Raw genomic sequence first — 22,898 nt, forward strand, 5'->3', positions numbered from 1 at the left:
ACCATTAAACTCTTGGAAGAAAACATAGGCAAAAACCTCTTAGACATAAACATGAGTGACCTCTTCTTGAGCATATCTCCCCGGGCAAGGAAAACAACAGCAAAAATGAGTAAGTGGGACTATATTAAGCTGAAAAGCTTCTGTACAGCAAAAGACACCATCAATAGAACAAAAAGGATCCCTACAGTATGGGAGAATATATTTGAAAATGACACATCCGATAAAGGCTTGACGTCCAGAATATATAAAGAGCTCACATGCCTCAACAAACAAAAAACAAATAACCCAATTAAAAAATGGGCAGAGGAACTGAACAGACAGTTCTCCAAAAAAGAAATACAGATGGCCAACAGACACATGAAAAGATGCTCCACATCGCTAATTATCAGAGAAATGCAAATTAAAACTACAATGAGGTATCACCTCACACCAGTAAGGATGGCTGCCATCCAAAAGACAAACAACAACAAATGTTGGCTAGGCTGTGGAGAAAGGAGAACCCTCCTACACTGCTGGTGGGAATGTAAACTAGTTCAACCATTGTGGAAAGCAGTGTGGAGGTTGATCAAAATGCTCAAAATAGACTTACCATTTGACCCAGGAATTGCACTCCTAGGAATTTACCCTAAGAACGCAGCAATCAAGTATGAGAAAGATCAGTGCACCCCTATGTTTATTGCAGCACTATTTACAATAGCCAAGAATTGGAAGCAACCTAAATGTCCATCGATAGATGAATGGATAAAGAAGATGTGGTCCATATACACAATGGAATACTACTCAGCCATAAGAAAAGTGCAAATCCAACCATTTGCAGCAACATGGATGGAGCTGGAGGGTATTATGCTCAGTGAAACAAGCCAAGCGGAGAAAGAGAAATACCAAATTATTTCACTTATCTGTGGAATATAAGAACAAAGGAAAAACTGAAGGAACAAAACAGCACCAGAATCACAGAACTCAAGAATGGACTAACAGGTACCAAAGGGAAAGGGACTGGGGAGGATGGGTGGGTAGGGAGGGATAAGGGGGGGGAGAAGTAGGGGGTCATTAAGATTAGCATGCATGGGGGGGTAGGAGAAAAGGGAGGGCTGTACAACACATAGAAGGCAAGTAATGATTCTACAACATTTTGCTCTGCTGATGGACAGTGACTGTAAAGGGGTTTATAGGGGAGACCTGATATAGGGGAGAGCCTAGTAAACATAATATTCTTCATGTAAGTGTAGATTAGTGCTACCAAAAACAAAACAAAACAAAAAAAAGGACAATTCCTGTGTGGTAACCTCCAATGAGTTCTACACAAGGGTATAAAGGGCATATACAAGTGTAGGCAAAGGGTCTGTTTGCATTTATACAGAAGATCAAAGCCTAATTAGGCTACCCCAAAAATGAACTAAGATACGATATGAAAGAGAACTTCCAACATCAGCACTCTCTGGAAGACTCATGCCAGAAGATAATCATCAAGAAACCCCAACAAAGATCCACACACTGCTACAGCTGTAGATGCATTCATCCCCCTAGCTCCTGGACTTGCCATGGGAATGAGGAAGGAGATATCTAAGCTGGCCTGTGCATACAGTAAAATAACAAATTTGGCTGGATTTATACTTTTGGAACTCAACCAAGAATTAGGAGAAATGTAAATTGTAGCGCTCCAAAATCTTACAACTACAGACTATTTACTGTTAAAAGAACATAAGGGATGTGAACATTCCCCAGGAATGGGTTGTTTTAATTTGTCTGATTTCTCTCAGACTGTTCAAGGTCAGTTGGACAATAGCCACCATATCATAGATAAGTTTTCACAAATGCCTAAGGTGCCTAACTGGTTTTCTTGGTTTCACTGGAGATGACTGGTAATTACAGATATGCTTTGGTTATGTAACTATACTCCTATTATGTTAATGTGTGTGCGCAATTTAAGTAGTAGCTTAAAACCTATACATGCTGAAGTTACTCTACAAAAAGATATGTCAAAGAAATAATCAATCTTCCCATGTTTTCTTCCGCCTGCTACTTCTATAGCTTTTCTTCTTCCTTCCTAATTACAACCCTCTCGTAGAATTAGTGCCTCATATCAAATTTAACGAGTATCATAATTCTTCCAAGTGGTAAAGATACCTCAAGACAAATGCTGGGCATAGAAGCTACAGGGCATAAATATGCAAAGAAATAAAAAGCTAACCATTTCAAACAATAAGGCTTCTCTCTCACTTACCAACTCTACATTTCCCTGTATGGCCCCGGAAGATGACTGGTTAGCCAGAGACGGGTAAGATTCCTCAAGGGAGGAACAACCTAAGACAGGCACAGTCGCAGGGGGGTCATCAGGTGAGAAATTGGGGATCAACAGAGGTGAGGCTTAGAGCCTCACCCCCCCATTCTGAGAGAAATCTTCTGCATACGTGGATGTTTTATTGCCCTTGTCTAGCTTGGATTAACACATAGTCTACAGGCACACACCTGATCATCTACATTTGCTCTCTTACAACACTAAACTATGTTTTCTACCTTTATCTTGTATCTACCTACCACTTCAGCATTTTATTAAAAATAATAATAATAAAGAGAGAAATGTGGTATCCACATATAAATCAAGTATAAAAACCAAATGAGTATTCATATTGGAACTGACTGTTTAGAGTTCATAATGCATGAGCAAAACCGAAAGTTTCTGTGATGACTGCCCTTGTACTGTTCACTATGTAACTTATTCATTATGTAAGAATTTGTTCTCCATGTAAGAACTTGTTTGTTATGCCTCAGAAGATTGGAGACTGACGAAAATTAGGCTTGGGGTGGATTAATGATTGTGCATTGAGCATTGACTCCGCTATGCAGAATTTTATTGTTGTTAACAACCATTTGATCAATAAATATGAGAGATGCCCTCACAAAAAAAAAAAAAAAAAAAAAAAATGACAGACTTCCAATGGTAAAATAAATAAGTAACCGGGATGTAATGTATAGCATAAGGAATATAGTCAAGATATTGTAACAGCTTTGTAGGGTGATAGCTGGAACCTAGAATTATGTATATAAATGTTTTATCACTGTATTCTACACTTGAAACTAATGTAATGTAATACTGTGTGTCAACTACCCTTAAAAAAAAAATAATTATCAAAAAAAAAAAAAAATAAGTGTCTTAGCTCAGCAGCTAAGCCCATGGAAAAGACCTGTGGCCTATTTGTCCAAGCAACTAGACCCCATAGCCTCCGGATAGCCACCTTGTCTGCGTATCTTTGCAGCCATTGCTCTACTGGTAAAAGAGGCATACAAGCTCACTTTTGGCCAGAACTTGGGAGTAACAGCCCCACATACTGTGGAAAGGATCCTCAGGCATCCTCCAGGAAAATAGATGACGAATACAAGACTCACCCACTACCAACGGCTCCTACTAGATTCTCCATGAATTGCCTTCTCCGACCCTGTGACCTTAAATCCTCCACCCTTCTGCCGGACCCAGACCTGTCGACCCCCATCCATGACTGTAGAGACATCCTCTCCGGAATTATCCAGATGCGAGCAGACTTGAAAGACACAACATTACCAAACTGTGAGCTAAATTAGTACACAGATGAGAGCAGCTTTGTGCAAGAAAGAGTCAGGAGAGCAGGGGCCACGGTGGTGACCCACGAAAGAAAAGTAGTCTAGAGCGCAGCCCTGCCCCCTGGCACCTCAGCACAGAAGGCAGAACTTATTGCTCTTGCTGAAGCCCTGGAGAGAGCAGAAGGCAAGCGGGCCAACATCTACACAGATAGCAGATATGTCTTTGGCACTGTCCATGTTCACAGTGCCATTTACCAAGAAAGAAAGTTCCGCTCCACAGAAAGAAAAGAGCTGAAGAATCTACAAGAAGTCCAAAGATTACTGGCTGCTATCAAAAAACCGAAGGCAGTAGCAGTTATACATGTACCCGGCCACCAATCAAAGAAGATGCCTGAGGCCATCGGCAACAAACATGCTGATGCAGAAGCTAAGATGGCGGCCCTCTTGGACTCCCTTGTACTTGCAGCCCTCGAGGTACCCATACCTGAACTGCCCGTCTTGCCACCCAAACCTGAGTATTCCCCTCAGGATCTTGAGTAGATTAGGAAACAAGTCTCGAGTAAAGTGTTAGAGGAGAGAAATTAGAGTAGGGACCAAGAAGGTAGATTGATCCTGCCAGAAGCATTAGAACAGTACATGCTTGCTAATCTGCATAAGTCCACCCATCTAGGCTGGAAAAAACTGCTCAGCCTTTTCCACTCTGCGCAGTTGGTGTTTCCCCACCAGAATGAAGCAGCTCGTCAGATCACGAGAGAATGCAGCAGCTGTGCAATGCTGAAACCAGCCCCAAGATGGCCCCACCTGACAGGTACTCGAGAAAGGGGGAGGGCTCCAGAGAGGAATTGAGAAATAGGCTTCACCGAAGTAAAACCAGGGAAGTATAGGTACAAGAATTTGCTAGTTATAGTAGACACCTTCTCAGGGTAGGTAGAAGCTTTTCCAACCAAGCATAAGACAAGCCAGGTAGTAGCAAAAAGATTAATTGAAGAAATTATCCCCCGATATGGAGTCCCTGAAGCCATAAATTCAGATAACGGCCCGGCTTTCATTAGCAAGATCCTGCAGGGACTGGCCCAAGCTTTGGGAGTAGATTAGAAGTTACATTGTGCTTATAACCCACAAAGATCTGGGCAAGTAGAGAGAATGAATCAGACCTTGAAAGAGACCCTTTCTAAATTAGTATTAGAGACTAGCAGGGACTGGGTGACCCTCCTTCCCTTAGCCATCTTCCATGCTCGAAACTCCCCCTATGTACATAGTTTAACTCCATTTGAGATAATGTATGGGGCTCCTCCACCCATAACTCAGCGAGTACAGCTTTCCAGAGCAGGGGACCCGGCCCCTGACTACCTGAATGTGTTGCAAGCTCTCGCTAAAATGCAACAAGAAATCTGGCCCCTGATTAGAACATATTATGAGGGCAAGAAGATTCCGAGCCCAGAACATGGCATAGTCCCAGGAGACATAGTGTGGGTCAAGAGACAGCGAGTGAGGACAGGTAGAAAAGACCTTATGTTGTATTGTTTACCACCCCCACTGCCCTCAAGGTAGATGGTATCGCTCCCTGGGTGCATCACACCCACGTTCAGAAAGTCCTGCCTCATAAGGATCCAGGAGCCCTCGAAGAGGAGTAAAAGGTGCAGCAGTATCCTGCGAATCCTCTAAAACTACACCTAAGCCAAAGATGAAAGAGATCCTGCTAATAAACGCCTTAATATAAACTTTCAAAAGAACCACATCTGTGAAGCTGATTCCAGAACCTGCAGGAAGACCAGGTTTAAGTCCGTCCGGGTTAGATAACCCCTTGTGAGAGATAGTGCAGGCAGTAGCAGAAACTCTAAACCATCCCACTCCCTCCTTCACTAATCCCTGTTGGTTATGCTACCCAGGTTCACCTCGCTTCTATGAGGCAGTGGAGATAAATGGCTCCTACACCATCAACGACTCCTATCCCACTCCTTGGGACAGGGGACCGAGGGGACTTACGATCGCTCAGGTCTCAATCGCTGGTACATGTGTGGGCACAGTCCCTATGGCCCAGAGTCAGTTATGCTCCTCCTATAATAACACCGCGTGGGAGCCAGGAAAGTAAGTTATACCCTCCTCAGGTTAGTGGCTCTGTTCAAAGGCAGGCCTCACCCCGGCCCTATCCACCCTTGTGTTCAATGCTAGCAGTGAGTTTTGTGTGCTCGTAGCCATTCTACCTCGCCTAATATATCGTTCTCATGAATCCCTCCTTTCTTTTTGAGAAAAAGTGCCGAGTCCCCACCGGAGAAAGAGGGAGCCTATTACTGCCCTGACAATTGGGGCCCTCTTCTCCCTAAAGATAGCAAAGGCAGGCGCTGGGGTCGCAGTCCTTGTAACTCGGGAACAGAGGCTTACAGCCCTAAAGCTGGCAATTGATAGAGACCTAGAACAACTCCGACAGACAATGTCAGACCTGAAGCAATCCCTCACTTCCTTGTCGGAAGTAGTTCTACAGAACTGAAGAGGCCTAGACCTCCTGTTCTTAAGAGAAAGTGGGCTGTGCGCAGCCTTAAAAGAAGAATGTTGTTTCTATGTAGACAAAACAAGTGCAGTAAGAGACTCCCTGGCTAAACTGAAGAAAGATCTAGAGAAGAGACGTAGAAAACATGAAAGTAGCGAAAAATAGTTTCAGTCTTAGTTCAAATACAAACCTTAGTTCGCTACCCTCCTCTCGGCCATTGCAGGGCCACTGGTCATCCTGCTGTTGCTGCTTACGATTGGCCCATGCATAGTTAACAAGCTTGTTAAGTTTCTGCGAAAAAAGATTGACACTGTCCAACTTTTAGTCCTTCATCAAAAGTATCAGGCTCTAGATGCCGCTGTAGAAAATTCCTCAGTTTAGTCAAGAAAAGGGGAGGATGTAAAGGAATGCAAGAAACACCCTAGAGCGAGAGCCACCCAGTTTCCATACCCTAAGGGGGATGAAACTCGTGGGGACGAAACTCGTGACAAGACGTTAAGGGATGCTTGTGCGAAGGTCAGACAAGCAGCAAGTCCCTGTTTCAACTTTATTGGTTAAAGCATGGGGTGTGTTTTAACTTCATTAGTTGTAGTAATGTTTAAGCGTTGGTGTAATGGCTGTGGAAATCCTATATAATCTATACCTAAAGTTGCTTGGGGGTCAACAGCTCGGACTCGACCTGCGTGTCAGGGGAGGTGCTGTCGACCCCAGCTAGCTGGCTGAATAAAGACTTTGCTTAGATTTACATCTCTGTGCCTGCGTGGCTTGTTCTCTAGAGAAGCCCCGGAGTCCCGAACCCTAACAATAACTAGGTTGGGAAAAATTTGACCATCAGAATAGGAGACTATAACCCACTGAACAAAATGTGAAAATGGGAGCCCACAATACTGAGTAAATTGAAATTTTGATGATGAATGAGATATTTACAGAATTTTAAAGTACCTGCTGTCAAAGCAAAAAATTGCAGCAGACAATGTCACACAGGAAAGGCAGACTATTCAAGGCTCTTGCAAAGGGGAGATGCACCAGGGCTCAGTCTGAACTAAAATCTGCTGAAACAGAGGGCAGTAGGGTCTTTCAAAACTGAGGAGAGGGGAACATCATACACCATCTATATTTGCTAAGTAGTTTAACCAAAGGAAATTTGAACTTTTCAGATCTTTATTATAAGAGGTGGTTTTACAACTTGGAGTAAGTACTCACTGGTCAGGCTCCTGTCCTCCCATAAAAAATGAGAAATAGAGGTGCTATTTTTTCTTGATGATTACATTTCAAAGAGATGGCTGCCAGGTCCTTGAGAAAGATTATCTCTAGGCTATAAAATCTTTAAAAGGCTTTTTAAGTGATTTACATCACAAAGGGGCAGAGAAAGAATTTCCTACCGTAAGTTTTCTAAAGTAAATGCTCTAACAAAGGGGAGGTCAGGGATACATGGTCAGGAAGAAAGAAACTTGTTCAAACTGAAGGGAATATCAAAGCCATCTAGTCATTGTCAAGGCCGCACTCCCCCCCCAAGTTATTTATTAAATTATTAATTTTATTAATTTATTATTAATTACAAAAGAAAAAGCGTAACTTTACAGTGAAGCCTGGTAGACACTACATTAATCATGTGAACAAAGTGATTATCACCAATAATGGAAGAAATAGAAGTGTGTCCCACTCTGAAAGGTTGCGGTGAGACGAACATATACTCCATCTTCTCTGCTGTTCCTGCTAAGGAGGCCTAACCTGAGCTAACCACGAGAAATAGTCAGACACACTCAAACTGAAGACCATTTTACAGAATAACCATCTTGTAGTATTCAAAAGTGTCAAGGTCACAAATGTTAATGAAGGCTAAGGAGCTCTTCCAGATGGAAGAAAACTAGAGAGACATAGTATTAAATGCAGAAGATAGTTATTTTTCTCTAAAGAACTTTATTTTGAAAATGGGCAACTTTTAAGGGAGCCTGAGAATTAGATGGTATTATTGCATCAATGTTAATTTGTTGATTTGGATGATTGTACTGAGATTAATTAGGCAACTGTCTTGTGTGGGAGTGATACCTGAAATTTTATAATGAAATGCATCAATTTGGCAGCTAATTCTTGAGAGGGTCAGGAAAAAGGTTAAGTTCTTTTATCTGTACCATACTTCTTAGAAATTTGTGATAGCTTCTAAATTTAGATAAAAGTTGTATACAATCTAAAGCAAACAAAGAACATATTAACACGTTTTACCCAGAATTTTCAGTTTTAAGGTTTATAGCATAGAAATGAAAGTGCTACTATTTAAGAAAATATTTAGAATATTTATTGCAAACATGGTTTATAGTAGCAAAAACCTGGAAACAAAGTTAATGCTCATCAATAAAGGAATGAAAAAATATATAAATCCACACTATAGCGCAACTCAAAACTACATAAAATTTGCATAGGATATGAATAAAAACACAAAATACAGAAATGCAGACATAATTTGATCACACTTACTGTAAAATTTAAAAATGAAGGAAAATCCTGAATATAGATGCATGGGTTCACATAAAAAATTGGAAGGTTTTCTTAGTGTGGGCTACTCAGAGCTTAGGACCAATGTAGATGATGGAAGGAAAACTGAGATGAGATTTGGATGTTTAGTTGCAGTTGTGAATTCTTACTCCTGAAGATTATTATTAAAAACTAGTAAACAGAAGACTTTGATCACTGATTATTTCACTACCAATTTTTTTCTAATCCTAATATTGGCAAATCCATCTGAAAACGCTGCTGCAGGCTTCGGAGTAAATTTTGTTTTCCTTGGTGGAAGCACAGCTGTTTTTGTAGAACCTGAAGAATCAAAAGTTAGCATAAGCACAGTCATCTTAAAGGCTCAAACACCATTTTCTAACCTAGAAAGAGAAAAACTACTAGACCTTTGAAAAACAAGTTAGTCAGCCAGTGTTAATTGTAGTGACCTTTAGTTAGCCAACCTCAATCAGTTAAGCTTATCTTGCTAGAACCACCCTAAACATTCCAAAAGTGATTTTATCTAACCAGACCCCCAGGATGAGGCGTCAGCCGAAAATTTATGTGTCTATGAAAAAAAAACACTGTATTGTGACTGTAGAAAATACTGCCCCTTTGAAAAAAACTTCTGGCTTTGTGAGTTCAGGGTCCTCGTTGAGACCCACTGTGTCGGGCTAACGCATGGACCCCAGCTAGCTGGCCTCTGAATAAATTCCTCTTGCTTGTTGCATCAAGAGACGCCTTCCGTGAGTGATTTGGGGCGGCGTCTTCCTCTGGGAGAATCCAACATTTGGGGGCTCGTCCGGGATCGTGCGCTCACCCCGCTTCACTCCCGAAGCCATTCTTGGAGGAAGAGGTAAGATTAGTGGCGCCTTGAGTTGTCTGTGTTCTGTGTTCTGCTTTTCAGTGAAACCGGTCGGAGTTCTGAAAAGGGTACCCTCTGTCTGGCAGCCGTCCCAGTCCCATAAGGGGTCGCGACTGTGGTCGGTAGACATACTTGGAGCACCACAGGCTGCAACCCTGGGGGACGCCCCGGGGAGTTTGGAGGGCCAGGGACGCCTGGTGGCCTCCCACCTGTTTTTCCGCAAAAGTGAACCGGATGAGATAGGGTTGGTTTTTGGGCGCCGAGAGTATCAGCCCACTGATTCCTTCTGGTTCTTGGTCAGAAATCTGAGGAAGACAATAAGCGGCCGCTGTGTGTTTAATCTCTGTGTGTCTCTGTTTTATGTGTCCTTTACGTGTCTAATAATTGTTATACTGGCATTGGGACAGACCGTGACGACCCCCCTTAGCCTGACGTTAGGTCATTGGACAGAAGTGAGAGCAAGGGCACATGACTTGTCGGTAGAAGTTAAAAAAAGGCTGTGGCAGACTTTCTGTACCTCTGAGAGGCCCACTTTTAACATTGGATGGCCCCCGGAGGGGACTTTTGACCTCTCCACTCTGCTTGCAGTAAAAGCTGTTGTTTTCCAGAATTCAACTCGGGGACATCCGGATCAGCAGCCCTACATTGTGGTCTGGCAAGAATTGGTGGAAAATCCACCGCCCTGGGTAAAGCCCTGGGTGTGAAAGAAAGCGAACTCTCGAGTCTTATTGGCTCAGGCTCAACCTCAGGGAAAAGGGAAAGAGACCACCAAAATACACCCTGACACTCAAGACTTGCTCATGGTTGATGATCCCCCTCCTTACCCTCCTGCCTCTGCCCCGGCGCCCGAGGCCCCGGCGGCCGAGGCCCCAGTGCCTCTGGCCCCGGCACCTCCGATGCCTCTAGCCTCTGGTACCGAGGCATCGGGGCCAGCTCCGGGACCGGCCCAGAGAACTTGGCGGCGCCGAGGGGCCGCATTGGACCCATCAGGTATTTTTCCCCTCAGATCTTATGGGGCCCCCATTCTCGGGGAGGAAGGAGACCCGCCTTTCCAACCTCTGCAATACTGGCCATTCTCCTCTGCCGATTTATATAATTGGAAAGCTAACCACCCCCCTTTTTCAGAGGAACCGCAGAGACTAATGAGACTGATAGAGTCCCTGATGTTCTCTCACCAGCCCACTTGGGATGATTGTCAGCAGCTCTTACAGGTACTCTTCACCACGGAAGAAAGAGAAAGGATCCTCCTGGAAGCGCGAAAGAACGTGCCTGGAGCTGACGGACGACTGTCGCAACTCCCTCATGATATAGAAAGGGGGTTCCCACTGACCAGACCCAACTGGGACTTTAATTCTCCAGAAGGTAGGGAGCGACTAACCATCTATCGCCAGGCTCTGGTGGCAGGTCTTCGCGGGGCTGCAAGGCGCCCCACCAATTTGGCCAAGGTAAGAGAGGTTAGTCAGGGAGCCGCTGAGGCACCCGCAGTGTTCTTAGAACGCCTGATGGAAGCCTTCAGGCGGTATACTCCTTTTGACCCCACTTCTAAGGAACACAGTGCTTCAGTGGCTCTTGCCTTTATTGGGCAATCAGCGCCTGATATTAGAAAGAAGCTTCAGAGACTAGAAGGCTTACAGGATTTGTCGTTGAGAGATTTGGTGAAAGAAGCTGAGAAAGTTTATCATAAGAGAGAGACTGAGGAAGAGAAAGAATTAAGGAAGGAAAAGGAAAAAGAAAGTAAAGAGGAAAAGAGGGATAGGAAGCATGAGAGAAATTTAACAAAAATCTTGGCCACAGTAGTAGAAGGTAAGGGATGCCCGCCCTCTAGTGGTAGAACTAGTAAGGCAGGGCACCTGGGCAACCGGCCTCCTTTAGATAAAGATCAATGTGCATACTGCAAAGAGAAAGGACATTGGGTGAAAGAATGCCCTAAAAAGCCACTGCAGAAGCCTCCAAAAAAGGTGTTGTCTCTGCTGGAAGACGAAGATTAGGGAGGACGGGGCTCGGAACCCCTCCCCGAGCCCAGGGTAACTCTGAAAGTGGAGGGGCAACCCGTTGAGTTCCTAGTAGACACCAGTGCTCAACATTCTGTATTAACTAAAGACAAGGGCCCTCTCTCTGGCAAAAAGTCTTGAGTGATTGGAGCTACAGGCCAGAAACAATATGCATGGACCACCCGAAGAGCAGTAGACTTAGGAGTAGGACGAGTAAGTCACTCGTTCCTCATTATACCGGAATGCCCTACGCCCCTGTTAGGAAGGGACATCTTGACCAAAGTAGGAGCCCAAATATCTTTTCAAGCTGAGAAACCTCTGGTGACTAATCAGGAAAATAAGCCTTTGAACTTGAGTATTCTGACCATAAGATTGGAAGACGAATACTGTCTTTTTATAGAACCAGAGCCCTCCCGAATTAGTCAAGAGTAGCTCGACCGATTCCCAGGAGCCTGGGCAGAGACGGCGGGCATGGGGCTCGCCAAGAACCAGCCCCCTGTAATCATAGAACTAAAAGCTTCAGCCTTGCCAGTGACTGTGAGGCAATATCCAATAAGTAAAGAAGCCAGGGATAGAATTAGGCCACATATCCAGAAGCTTATGGAACAGGGAATATTAGTAAAATGTCAATCCCCATGGAACACCCCCTTGCTGCCTGTAAAAAGGCAGGAACGGGAAATTACCGACCAGTACAAGATTTAAGAGAAGTTAACAAAAGGACACAGGACATTCACCCCACCGTGCCAAATCCCTATAACCTACTAAGCTCCCTGGCCCCAAAAAACATCTGGTATTCAGTTTTAGATCTAAAAGATGCTTTCTTTTGTCTGCGCTTGCACCAGAACAGCCAACCGCTGTTTGCCTTTGAGTGGAAAGATCCCACCACAGGAACTACTGGGCAATTGACCTGGACTCGTTTGCCACAAGGATTCAAGAACTCGCCCACCCTCTTCGATGAGGCTTTACATCAGGACTTGGCTTTCTACCGAGCTTCAAACCCACAGGTAACTTTGCTGCAATATGTTGATGACTTATTGATAGCCGCTCCCACCCGGGAGACCTGCCAAGAGGCCACTAAAGCCCTTTTGACTGAACTTGCCAAATTAAAGTATAGAGCATCTGCTAAGAAGGCACAGATCTGCCAACAACAAGTGATTTATTTGAGATATTCCCTGAGAAAAGGGAAAAGGTGGCTTACTGAAGCCCGGAAGCAGACTGTGACGCAGATTCCGGTCCCCACTACAGCACGCCAGGTTCGCGAGTTTCTGGAGACAGCGGGGTTTTGTAGATTGTGGATACCCAGATATGATTCCTTAGCCGCCCCTCTGTACCCCCTTACCAAGGGGACAGCCCCGTTTGTTTGGGGATCTGAGCAACAACAGGCCCTAGCCCCACCTATAGACTCTGCCACCACTCCCTCCGCCTCCACTCTTGGCCGAGTCACCTCCTTTCCTGGCACCGGACAACGCCTTCTCAACCTCCTTGAAGGGGCTTTTCAGGTCTTAAATACCACCAACCCTAACACTACTGAATCCTGTTGGTTGTGTTTCTCTTCTGGGCCGCCTTATTATGAAAGATTGAGATTGTTAGGCAGTTTTAACAGGACAACCCATCACGAGATCTGTAGCTGGGGAAGCCACAAGAAGCTAACTCTGACTGAAGTAACTAGAAGAGGAAAATGTTTAGGTTCAGTTCCCCCCACCCATAAAGCTTTGTGTAATGAAACTATAGCTGTGACCTCCTCAGGTGAAAATGAGTATCTAGTCCCTCCTCCCGAAGGGTGGTGAGCTTGTAACACTGGAGTGACCCCATGTGTCTCTACTTCTGCCTTCAACTCCTCCCGCGATTTCTGTATCATGGTTCAGCTAGTGCCCAAGTTGATGTATCATGATGACCTCTCATTCGTAGCTGAATTTGAACCTAGGCATAGATATAGGAGGGGGCCGGTCTCACTGACCTTAGCTGTGTTGTTAGAGATAAGAGTCGCAGCTGGAGTAAGAACAGGGACAGCTGCTATTATCCAAGGGAACCAACATTATGAGAGACTAAGGACAGCTATTGATGAAGACCTAAAAACCATAGAGCAATCCATTACTAAACTTGAAGAATCTCTGACTTCCCTCTCTGAAGTAGTCTTGCAGAACAGACGAGGGCTGGATCTGCTGTTTCTAAGAGAAGGAGGATTGTGTGCAGCTTTAAAAGAAGAATGCTGCTTTTATGCAGACCATTCCGGAATAGTAAGAGATTCAATGTCAAAGCTTAGGGAGAGGCTAGACCAGAGAAAGAGAGAATGAGAAGCCGGCCAAGGGCTATTTGAATCTTGGTTCACTAGGTCCCCATGGTTTACAACCTTGATATCCACTCTGGCTGGGCCCTTACTCATCCTTGTGTTGCTCCTCACTTTAGGACCCTGCATATTGAATCGGCTGATAACTGTTGTTAGAGAAAGAGTGAGTGCCGTTCATGTACTAATGTTAAAGCAACAATATTATTCACTCACCCAACAAGAAGATACAAACATTCCATGATTGGAATGCCCTTAAAGAGAAGTGGGGAAATGTAGAACCTGAAGAATCAAAAGTTAGCATAAGCACAGCCATCTTAAAGGCTCAAACACCATTTTCTAACCTAGAAAGAGAAAAATTACTGACCTTTGAAAAACAAGTTAGTCAGCCAGTGTTAATTGTAGTGACCTTTAGTTAGCCAACCTCAATCAGTTAAGCTTATCTTGCTAGAACCACCCTAAACATTCCGAAAGTGATTTTATCTAACCAGACCCCCAGGATGAGGCGTCAGCCGAAAATTTATGTGTCTATGAAAAAAAAACACTGTATTGTGACTGTAGAAAATACTGCCCCTTTGAAAATGCTATAAAAACTTCTAGCTTTGTGAGTTCGGGGTTCTCGTTGAGACCCGCTGCGTCGGGCTAACGCATAGACCCCAGCTAGCTGGCCTCTGAATAAATTCCTCTTGCTTGTTGCATCAAGAGACGCCTTCCGTGAGTGATTTGGGGCGGCGTCTTCCTCTGAGAGAATCCAACATTTTCTTTAGCTGGTCCTTTTATGAAGAATCTGCAGAAGAAAGGAAAAATATAATAATACTCATTATTGCTGAAGACATCCATTTGTGTTTCCAGGTAACACTCTCCTCAATAAAAAGGTAATTCAAATTTCAAGGCTTTTCAAATGTGTTGATTCACTAAACATTACAATATCTCTGTGACTTAGTATCTCTGTGATTGGCACATGTTTCCCAGAGAGTCTGTTTGCAAATGACAGAGTGAAAAATAAGTATGTGTCCATATACTTGTACTAGTGACCCATGTGGTTGTTAGCTAAGAAAATTAGTTGATGTCACAGAGAACAGTTCACTTAACCTTTCTTGGCTGCTCCTTTCTAATTGTACATTGGTGATAATAATATTTACCTTATGATATTGTTATAGAGATTTTATAGATGTTTGTAAAGAACTCAGTATGAAAACTGACACATGGAAGCCTTTAATAAATTGTGCATTTATTGTATTGTTTATCCATGAGGCAAATGTTAAATAAAATAATAAAGATAGCTATAAAATACTGCAGCATCAGTGATTTATTGGAAAAAGTTCAAGAAAGAATCATGGAAAAGATGCCCATGTTCATTAAAGCTTCCAAATTAATAGGGGGCAAGTAAGTACTGAATTTTCACAAAAGAAAGTACACCATGCCCAAGATTATATCTGAATTTTATATTGAACATATTTTGTACAAAAATCCCTAGGCATGGTGTAGAGTTAAAATCAATCCTAAAGGTAGTGCTGCGTGTATGTGGCGTAAGGAAAAAGACTGAGGTTATCATCTTCACAGTCGTCTATCAGGTAACATTCAGTGATATGACTCAACCCTCAGGACACACCCATAATTTTGTTCTCCAACCCAAATAATGTCTTCAGTTGACTCCCTTAGATTGATTGATTTAGTGCAGTGAGAAAAAAATAAGTACTATTTGTTGATGAAGTAGTAACAAAGGGAAATAACAGTGGTATTATTAAGTTGGTTACCATACTGTATTATTTTCTTATCACTGTTATAGTAAATTAACACAGACTCAGTGGCTTCAAGCAACACAGATTTGTTTTCTTATAGTTCTAGATATTAGAAACACAAAACTGGTCTTACAGGACCAAAATCAAGTGTCTGCAGAGGTGCCTTCAGTGAGCACTAGGGAAAAGTTCAGTCATCAGTTTTCCAGCTTGAGAGGCCCCTGCATTCCCTGGGCCAGGGTCACATCACGTGGACTCTGTGTTTGCCATCACACCTCCTTCTCTGACTTCCCTTACTTATTCCCTCTTATAAGGACTCTTGTGATGACTTGGCCCAGCCAGATAAGCCAGCATAATATTCCTATCTCAAGATTGCTAATTGAATTACACCCATGAAGTCTCTTTTGCCATGTAAGGTAATGTATTCACAGGATTTGGGAAGAGGATATGAACATCTTTGGAGATCATTATGCAACTACGAACATAGGGATAAGATGTGAATTTACTGATTTTACTGTTTGTGTTTCTAATTAAATATTTTAAAAAATTAATACAAGCACACAAAAATGTTGAGATTTTTCAAATCTCCAATAATCTCATGCAATTGCTACAAGAATTTTGGATTATTTTGTTCTGTCTTGTACTTCTTTTTCACCATTAATATTATGATAATCATGCAATACAAAAAATTGTACATAGGTTTTTATTTTTTAATTATTAAAGGTGGTTTGGGTAAGCATTGAGCACTTTGAAAACAGAAGGCTACGTTGGTTGAGTCCACCTTTCCATATACGGTGTGAGCAGCCTTTAAACATCAAATGTACAACCTTTATTGTTTCCAAGTCCTTTTACTTTAAAAACCAAGTCAAAATATCCATCACTACTCCAGTGAACATTAACTTTCATCCTTTCAAATTTTAGTACCAAAAACTATTTCAGAGTTGATTCTTACAGACTTGGAGGTGCCTTATGAAGATAAGTTCTACAAATAGACAACAAATCAGATCGCAAATTAAAAAAGACTCACATCTTGGAATTTAATGGAGAACCATCCACCCAAGTCCATGTCTTCCTCAGGGAAGTAAAGTTAAATCCAATCCACACATAGTTTCATTGTTTTAGGTTTCTCTGTATAAAAGCCTAAAAAGTGAGTAAAAATTAAATAGATGAACAGAATATTTTAATAATTCAGACACACCAAGTAAGATTTTAGAATTTTATTGTGCAGCCAGGACTCTGCATAAGGATTCAATACTGATCAATTCATACCTTATGTACACACATTATATAATACCTCCTATATCATATACATAAACACACATATATTACTTGCAAATTGAATACAAGTTTTTAGACTACCATGAGTCAAGCAAAACATTGGCTTTGAGCACAAAATTTAACAGGGTGCCAAAAACTTCATAATCAAGATAAATAATATTTAATGGAGGGGTAGGAAAAAATAAGAGGAAAGTCACTTTTAACTGCAAAGAGGCTAATGCCATAACCGTGATACTAAACCACTTACCATTTCAAATTGGTCCTGAAGGATTAGTAGATGAGAGTTTCTTCCCAAACAATATCCATAACTGTCACTCCAACTTTTCATCTCCTTAGAGAACCAATAACACTTTCCTTTATGTTTGATCCAGTCTAATGGGCAGAATCCTATAAGGAAATGATGGAAACAAGGAAAATTAAGTTACAAAAAAAAGTAGAATATACAGTTTCCCAAAATTCTGTATGATTGGAAATTTTAAGCTTAACATCATGAATAGTTTGCTAGATAACTGCTTTTATCTATTTTTCATTTCAAAAAAGGATAAATAGCTAGAGACAAAAAGTATAGCTATTTACATACTGCCTTATAATCAGAATTAACTTTCAGTAGTTATATGTCTCGACTTGATTTTAAATTCGTGGAGGAAAAAGCCTATTTGTTACATTCTGTCTTAACGCTCTCCTCCCACCACAAAAAAAATTTTTAAATATGAATCAAGTTTTGAGTGAAAAGTAGATTTGTCATATTATACTTTTTTAATCTACTGATTTTTCAAACATAGGAAGTCTTAAGATTTAAGCTATTATAGGCCAAGACTTGAAAGATACCTGCATGATTTGTAGCTCTTGAAACACAGTGACCTGCATCCTTATTACTTATATTTCTTCTTGTGTCACTGTTCATTTTCAGATTTCCAATATCATCATGCTGGGTGATATTTAAATCATTTCCTTTTTGATATTTCAGCAACACTTCCTGAGAAACTTGAAAACAAGATTATTTTAAGATTGGGTAAATATCTTCTCTGTGCAAAGTCTCAAAGACAATTTCTCTGGAATAATTCTGATTATTATTATAAGAAATAACTGAAGAAGTAAGTAGAAAGTTTCTTTATTAATTTTCTTGTTTATTTAATTAAAGACAATTTCAAATATTACACAATTAATTCATTTATAGAATAAATATTTGTTGAGGGTCCATTCTGTGCCAGCCATTGCCCTGAGAACTGGTGATATAAAGTAAGGCAAAGTTCCCAATTTTGGGAATTTGCAATAATGTTTGGGGTATAATAGCAGTCAATATTTGTTGGATAAAACAAAAGTAAACTAAATGCATTCTTAGATAAAATATATCAACATTTTTAAGGAAAATAATGTAATTCTACCTATTCACAAGTATCTAAGAAATCTGAATATACGGTTTCCAAATACACCATACCACACACACACATACTCAACTTCCCTCCTATGAGACCATATGCCACTTGAGGACAAAACACTTATCTAATTTGACTAGCTGTTAAAGACATTACTGTGGAGTATAATATACTACTGCTTTATACATAATAACTTCTTATTAAGTTTTTGTTAATATAATAATGAATGAATGAATATGAAGAGTCATGAGAAAAAGAGGAAACATTTTTTCATATTCTTATTTAAGATCTTTTAACTTACCTAACAAAGTCAGAGAGATCAAAGTCAGAACCAGAATAGCACTTACTGTTCCAGATATTCCCAGCAAGATTTTATACCAGTGCAACATCACAGAACAGTCTGAGAGATTAATCACATGAATTAACTTAGAAAAGTACATTTTCAAAAAGTGACAACACTGTAATGATAGGATTGTATAAAATATTGGCATCGAATTTCAAAGGATATTAGGCAATCAAAAGTATAAACCTTAAATAAATAGAAGAATGCCTATTTTATTTAACAATGATAATATTCTGGGTGGTCAGAAGCTATGGTGTATAGTACATTGAATCTTAAGAAATTGCTAATACTTGACATAACTGACCAATAGAAAAAAATTTTTTATATCTATACACCTAATAATTCCCTAAGTATACACACATGTATTGTGTACTATACATATGTATTCACAAAAATAATTTCTAATTAATCTTATGTTTTAACATAATATTCACAAGTCATTTGACTTACTGCACTTATTGAGGATGTAATATAAATCCAAACTAAATATAACTTCTGGTACTCGCTATTTTAATCTTTAAAAAAATCCTAAAATCCTTCCTAACCCAAGGAATAATGATGCTTCAGCTTCTCATTAGATGGTAAACTACTTAAGAGTGGCAGTTTTAGTTTTCATATACTTGTGCTGCTAGGTTCAAGATAATAGTGCGCCCTCACTGATGGTTACTAATCAATAAACTGATATCATTAGACAGAAAGTAAATAGTCTCAAGCATTACCTCAAGTATATATGTTGTTATTTTTCTCTATCTCATTAAAGAGGACTGTTATGCAAAATATAGATTATATCGTTATCCTTTGCAAATGAATCATAGTAATTGATGAGAAATCACTCATAACTGTGATCATTTTATTGTTCGGTCAATAAATTGAATTATTAATACTGAAATTCATATTCCAAATACCCTTGAAACCTGTGGAAATAGAGAAATGACATTTTAAGTTGTCAAACCCAGGCAAAAGGAGCATAATAAACCATACAGAACTATTTCAGAGAACTAGTACACAGTTTTTTTCTTATAATATTGAAAAAAATAGTAAAATAAGATTTATCAGAATCTAATTAATGAATACCCTGCATTTCCCAGATTATTTGTGAATATTTTTAATTATTAGCAATAGTAATTAGTAAATTCCAAGAATTCAATAGTAACGTAACAAAATGCCATTTAATCATTTTTTTAAAATCAAGCAAATAATTATCAGAAAATGTTAGGAGAAAGCGTGTGGAAGCCTATTCATATTCATCTCAGACTCAATTATTTCTCTCAAGCAACATGGGCGACCTTCACAGTATGAATTTGAGGCATATTAAGGTTCAGAATTAAGGAGAAAATAGCATTTTCATTATACTGTGTTCTCTCTTGCAGAGATGAGGTATAATTTAATATATAAGGTTAAAACATAAGCCTTTACCATCAAAAAATAAAATATTTTTTAAAAAACTGAAAACAATCACTCTTATGACTATCCATAAAGAAACTCATTATGCTATTAATAACCAGAACATATCATGAAGAATTTTCCAAATGAAAATGGGTTCAGTATTCCAATGGCATAAAGTGGCTATATGGATTAAAGAGAAACAAAACCCAGCTACGTGCTGCCTACAAGAAACTCACTTCAACTTTAAGAACACACTCAGGCCCAAAGAGAAGGAACGGAAAAAGATATTTGATGCAAATGGAAACTAAAGGAAAGCAGAGGTAGCTGCAGTCATATCAGATAAAAGCATAAATCTTTAAGTCAGACTGTAAGTCAAACTGTAGCAAGTGACAGAGAAGGTCATCGTATAATGCTAAAGGGGTTAGCTTATCATGAGGATATAACAATCATAAATATAGTACACAACACTGAAACACCTAAATACCTTAAGCAAATATTAAAAGATCTGAAGGGAGACATAGACAACCAATGCCATAATAGCAGGGGGCTTCCGTACCCCACATTCAACAATGGATACATCATCCAAACAGAAAATCAATAGGAAAACTTTGGTCTTGAACTATACTAGACTGAACAGACCTAACAAGCAATCACAGCATCCCATCCAACCCCAGCAAAATATACATTCTTCCCAAATGCACATGGAATGTTCTCCAAGATAGAGCACATGTTAGGACATAAAACTAGTCTCAGTAAATTTAAGAAGATTTAAATAATACCAAGCTTTTCCCCAGCCACAATGGTACGAAACCTGAAATCAAGACAGTGGGAAAAGCAGAAAATTCACAAATACGTCAGATTAAACCACATATTCCTGAACAGCTGATGGATCAAAGAAGAAATCAAAGTGGGTAAATTTTTTTTTTAAATCTTGAACAAACATGGAAACACAGCATACCCAAACTTACAGGATGCAGGAAATTCCTTTATAGGAAGGAATTTTATAGTCATGATTACCTACATTAATATAAGAAGGAAGATTCAGATAAACAACCTAACTTTACATGTCAAGGGACTAGAAAAAAGAAGATCAAACTAAGTCCAGAGTTGGCAGAAGCAAAGAGATAATAAAAATCACAGCAAAAATATAGGATGGGAGCCGGATTTACAGGATGTGGAAATCTCTGGAAGTACCTTGCTATAGTATAAGTTTGACTTAAAAAATATATAAATACTTTAAATAATTGTAAAATAACTATAATTATATTGTATAAGATGTATAATATATAATTGCATAATATGTACGCTTACACATATGAATAAGATAAGTTTAGCCAAGACGGAGAAAAGGTATCTCTAAAAATAACAAGGAAAAATTAATTAAAGATCCCTAACTGGGCATTAGCTAATGGCATAACCACAGAGAGAGGAATTATTTCAAGTGATTTTAAAACAATTTGTGCAAGGCCAATGGAATACATATAATAACATGTATTATTAGTAATACTATTTATTTCTATAATGATTCTGAAACTTTGTATATATGGCAAAAATGTAATTTTTTATTATCATGAGCACCAAAATAGGAGAACAGGGATACAAATATTTCATCACAAAGTTAAGTAAAACCCTGTGTATAATGACAAGGCTTAAATTGTCAATTAGATTAAACTATAACATACATTTCTCACCCCAAGCTTTATCACATATTAGCAAAGGATCCATTAGTAAAAGATAACTATTAGCATATGCCACCTAAATTACTAGGAGTTTAATTTTGCTATTTACTTAAACTTGCTATTTGCGGCTTCCCGAGTATCTTCTCTGCACGAAACACATTTTGGTTTCCAAGTCACATCTGCCAACTGAGTGTGAAAAAATGTTCGCACAGAGTAACTGGTGCGTTTTGTGGTCTTTCAAGTTAATATTTCTCTTTTCTAAAATAAATTATTTCACCTAGTGAGAAAGATATTTTAAAGTTTTTGTCTAGGGGAATTAGGAGTTGGCATTTAAATATGCTGTATTTTATGAATAATATGGAGGTGGATGACTGGCACAAAATATTCATTTTTTAAATCACTACTTTCAATAGAATGCATGTATTTCCTGAGAATATTTTTGATGAATTATGAGACAAAATATTATTTTAAAAGAAATAACTGTTAGTCCCACTTTGATAAATGCGAGACAGAGACAGATACAGACAGGCTAGAGAGAGACAAAGACAGAGAGAGGAAAGCACAAAATAAAACTATCCAAGAACAGAAAAAAGCAGAACATGGGAAGCTACCATTCACATTATTATCCATATTAATATTAGCCCATATTAAATCCATACCCATATTAGTCCATATCAATTGGATTAATTGGGAAAAAAACTGAATTCCATACCTTTTAAGTTGGGATGTTTGGATGGAAATCCTTTTCCTCAACTCTATGTTCAGTGTCATATATCTTTCTTCATCTTGCATCTTCAGTGTGAGTGAATGTGTGTTTGCATATGTATATGTTTCATTCTTTAAAGTATATGTAATAAGAAAAGAATAATAAGACTGTTGATAGGATTGTCCCCAAATTGTCTGCTCAGGGACACACAAGGGTTCACGGTTTCATCTATTGGTGAAAACCTCACAGGAAACGTTTTTTTTGTTTTTAAATTCATTTCCCATGACCTCGATAACACCTAATTTCTCAAATGTCCACCATATATTGAATTTAGTATCATATTTGGTTCTCTTAAAGCTTTTTCTTGACAAGTTTGTATAAGTCAGGGGAATGGAAATTGTATTCCTCTAAAAGAATTGAGCTCAATGATATACAGCTGCCTTTTGGTTTAGCCTAAATACGTGACCTTTCAATTACACACCCTAATATATTGATATTTGATTTTATATAATAGCTTGCAGTTACCTAAGAATTAAATTATTTCCTGATCCTAAAACAACTACATTGATTCCAAAACATGCTAATAATTTAGTAATATCATTTGAAGAAAAAAATACTGGCAATTTTGAGCATTCTAAAGACATCCTAAATACCAAAAAACAAACAAACAAACAAAAAACAATCCGGGACTAATTTAAGAACGATATCATTCATG

General features: G+C 39.6%; 1 protein-coding gene across 1 annotated transcript; it reads right to left on the reverse strand.

The window, feature by feature from the left end:
- Window positions 1-8,766: 8,766 nt before the first annotated feature.
- On the reverse strand, window positions 8,767-22,269 carry LOC118934928 (killer cell lectin-like receptor subfamily F member 1). The gene is given in 8 exon segments (XM_057491541.1): window positions 8,767-8,842; window positions 13,288-13,289; window positions 14,433-14,463; window positions 16,443-16,555; window positions 16,941-17,080; window positions 17,522-17,677; window positions 18,371-18,481; window positions 22,197-22,269. Coding segments are annotated over 8 exon segments (702 nt in total).
- Window positions 22,270-22,898: the final 629 nt, after the last annotated feature.

This window comes from Manis pentadactyla, chromosome 14 (genome assembly GCF_030020395.1).
Source record: "Manis pentadactyla isolate mManPen7 chromosome 14, mManPen7.hap1, whole genome shotgun sequence".
NCBI classification, from domain to species: Eukaryota; Metazoa; Chordata; class Mammalia; order Pholidota; family Manidae; genus Manis; species Manis pentadactyla.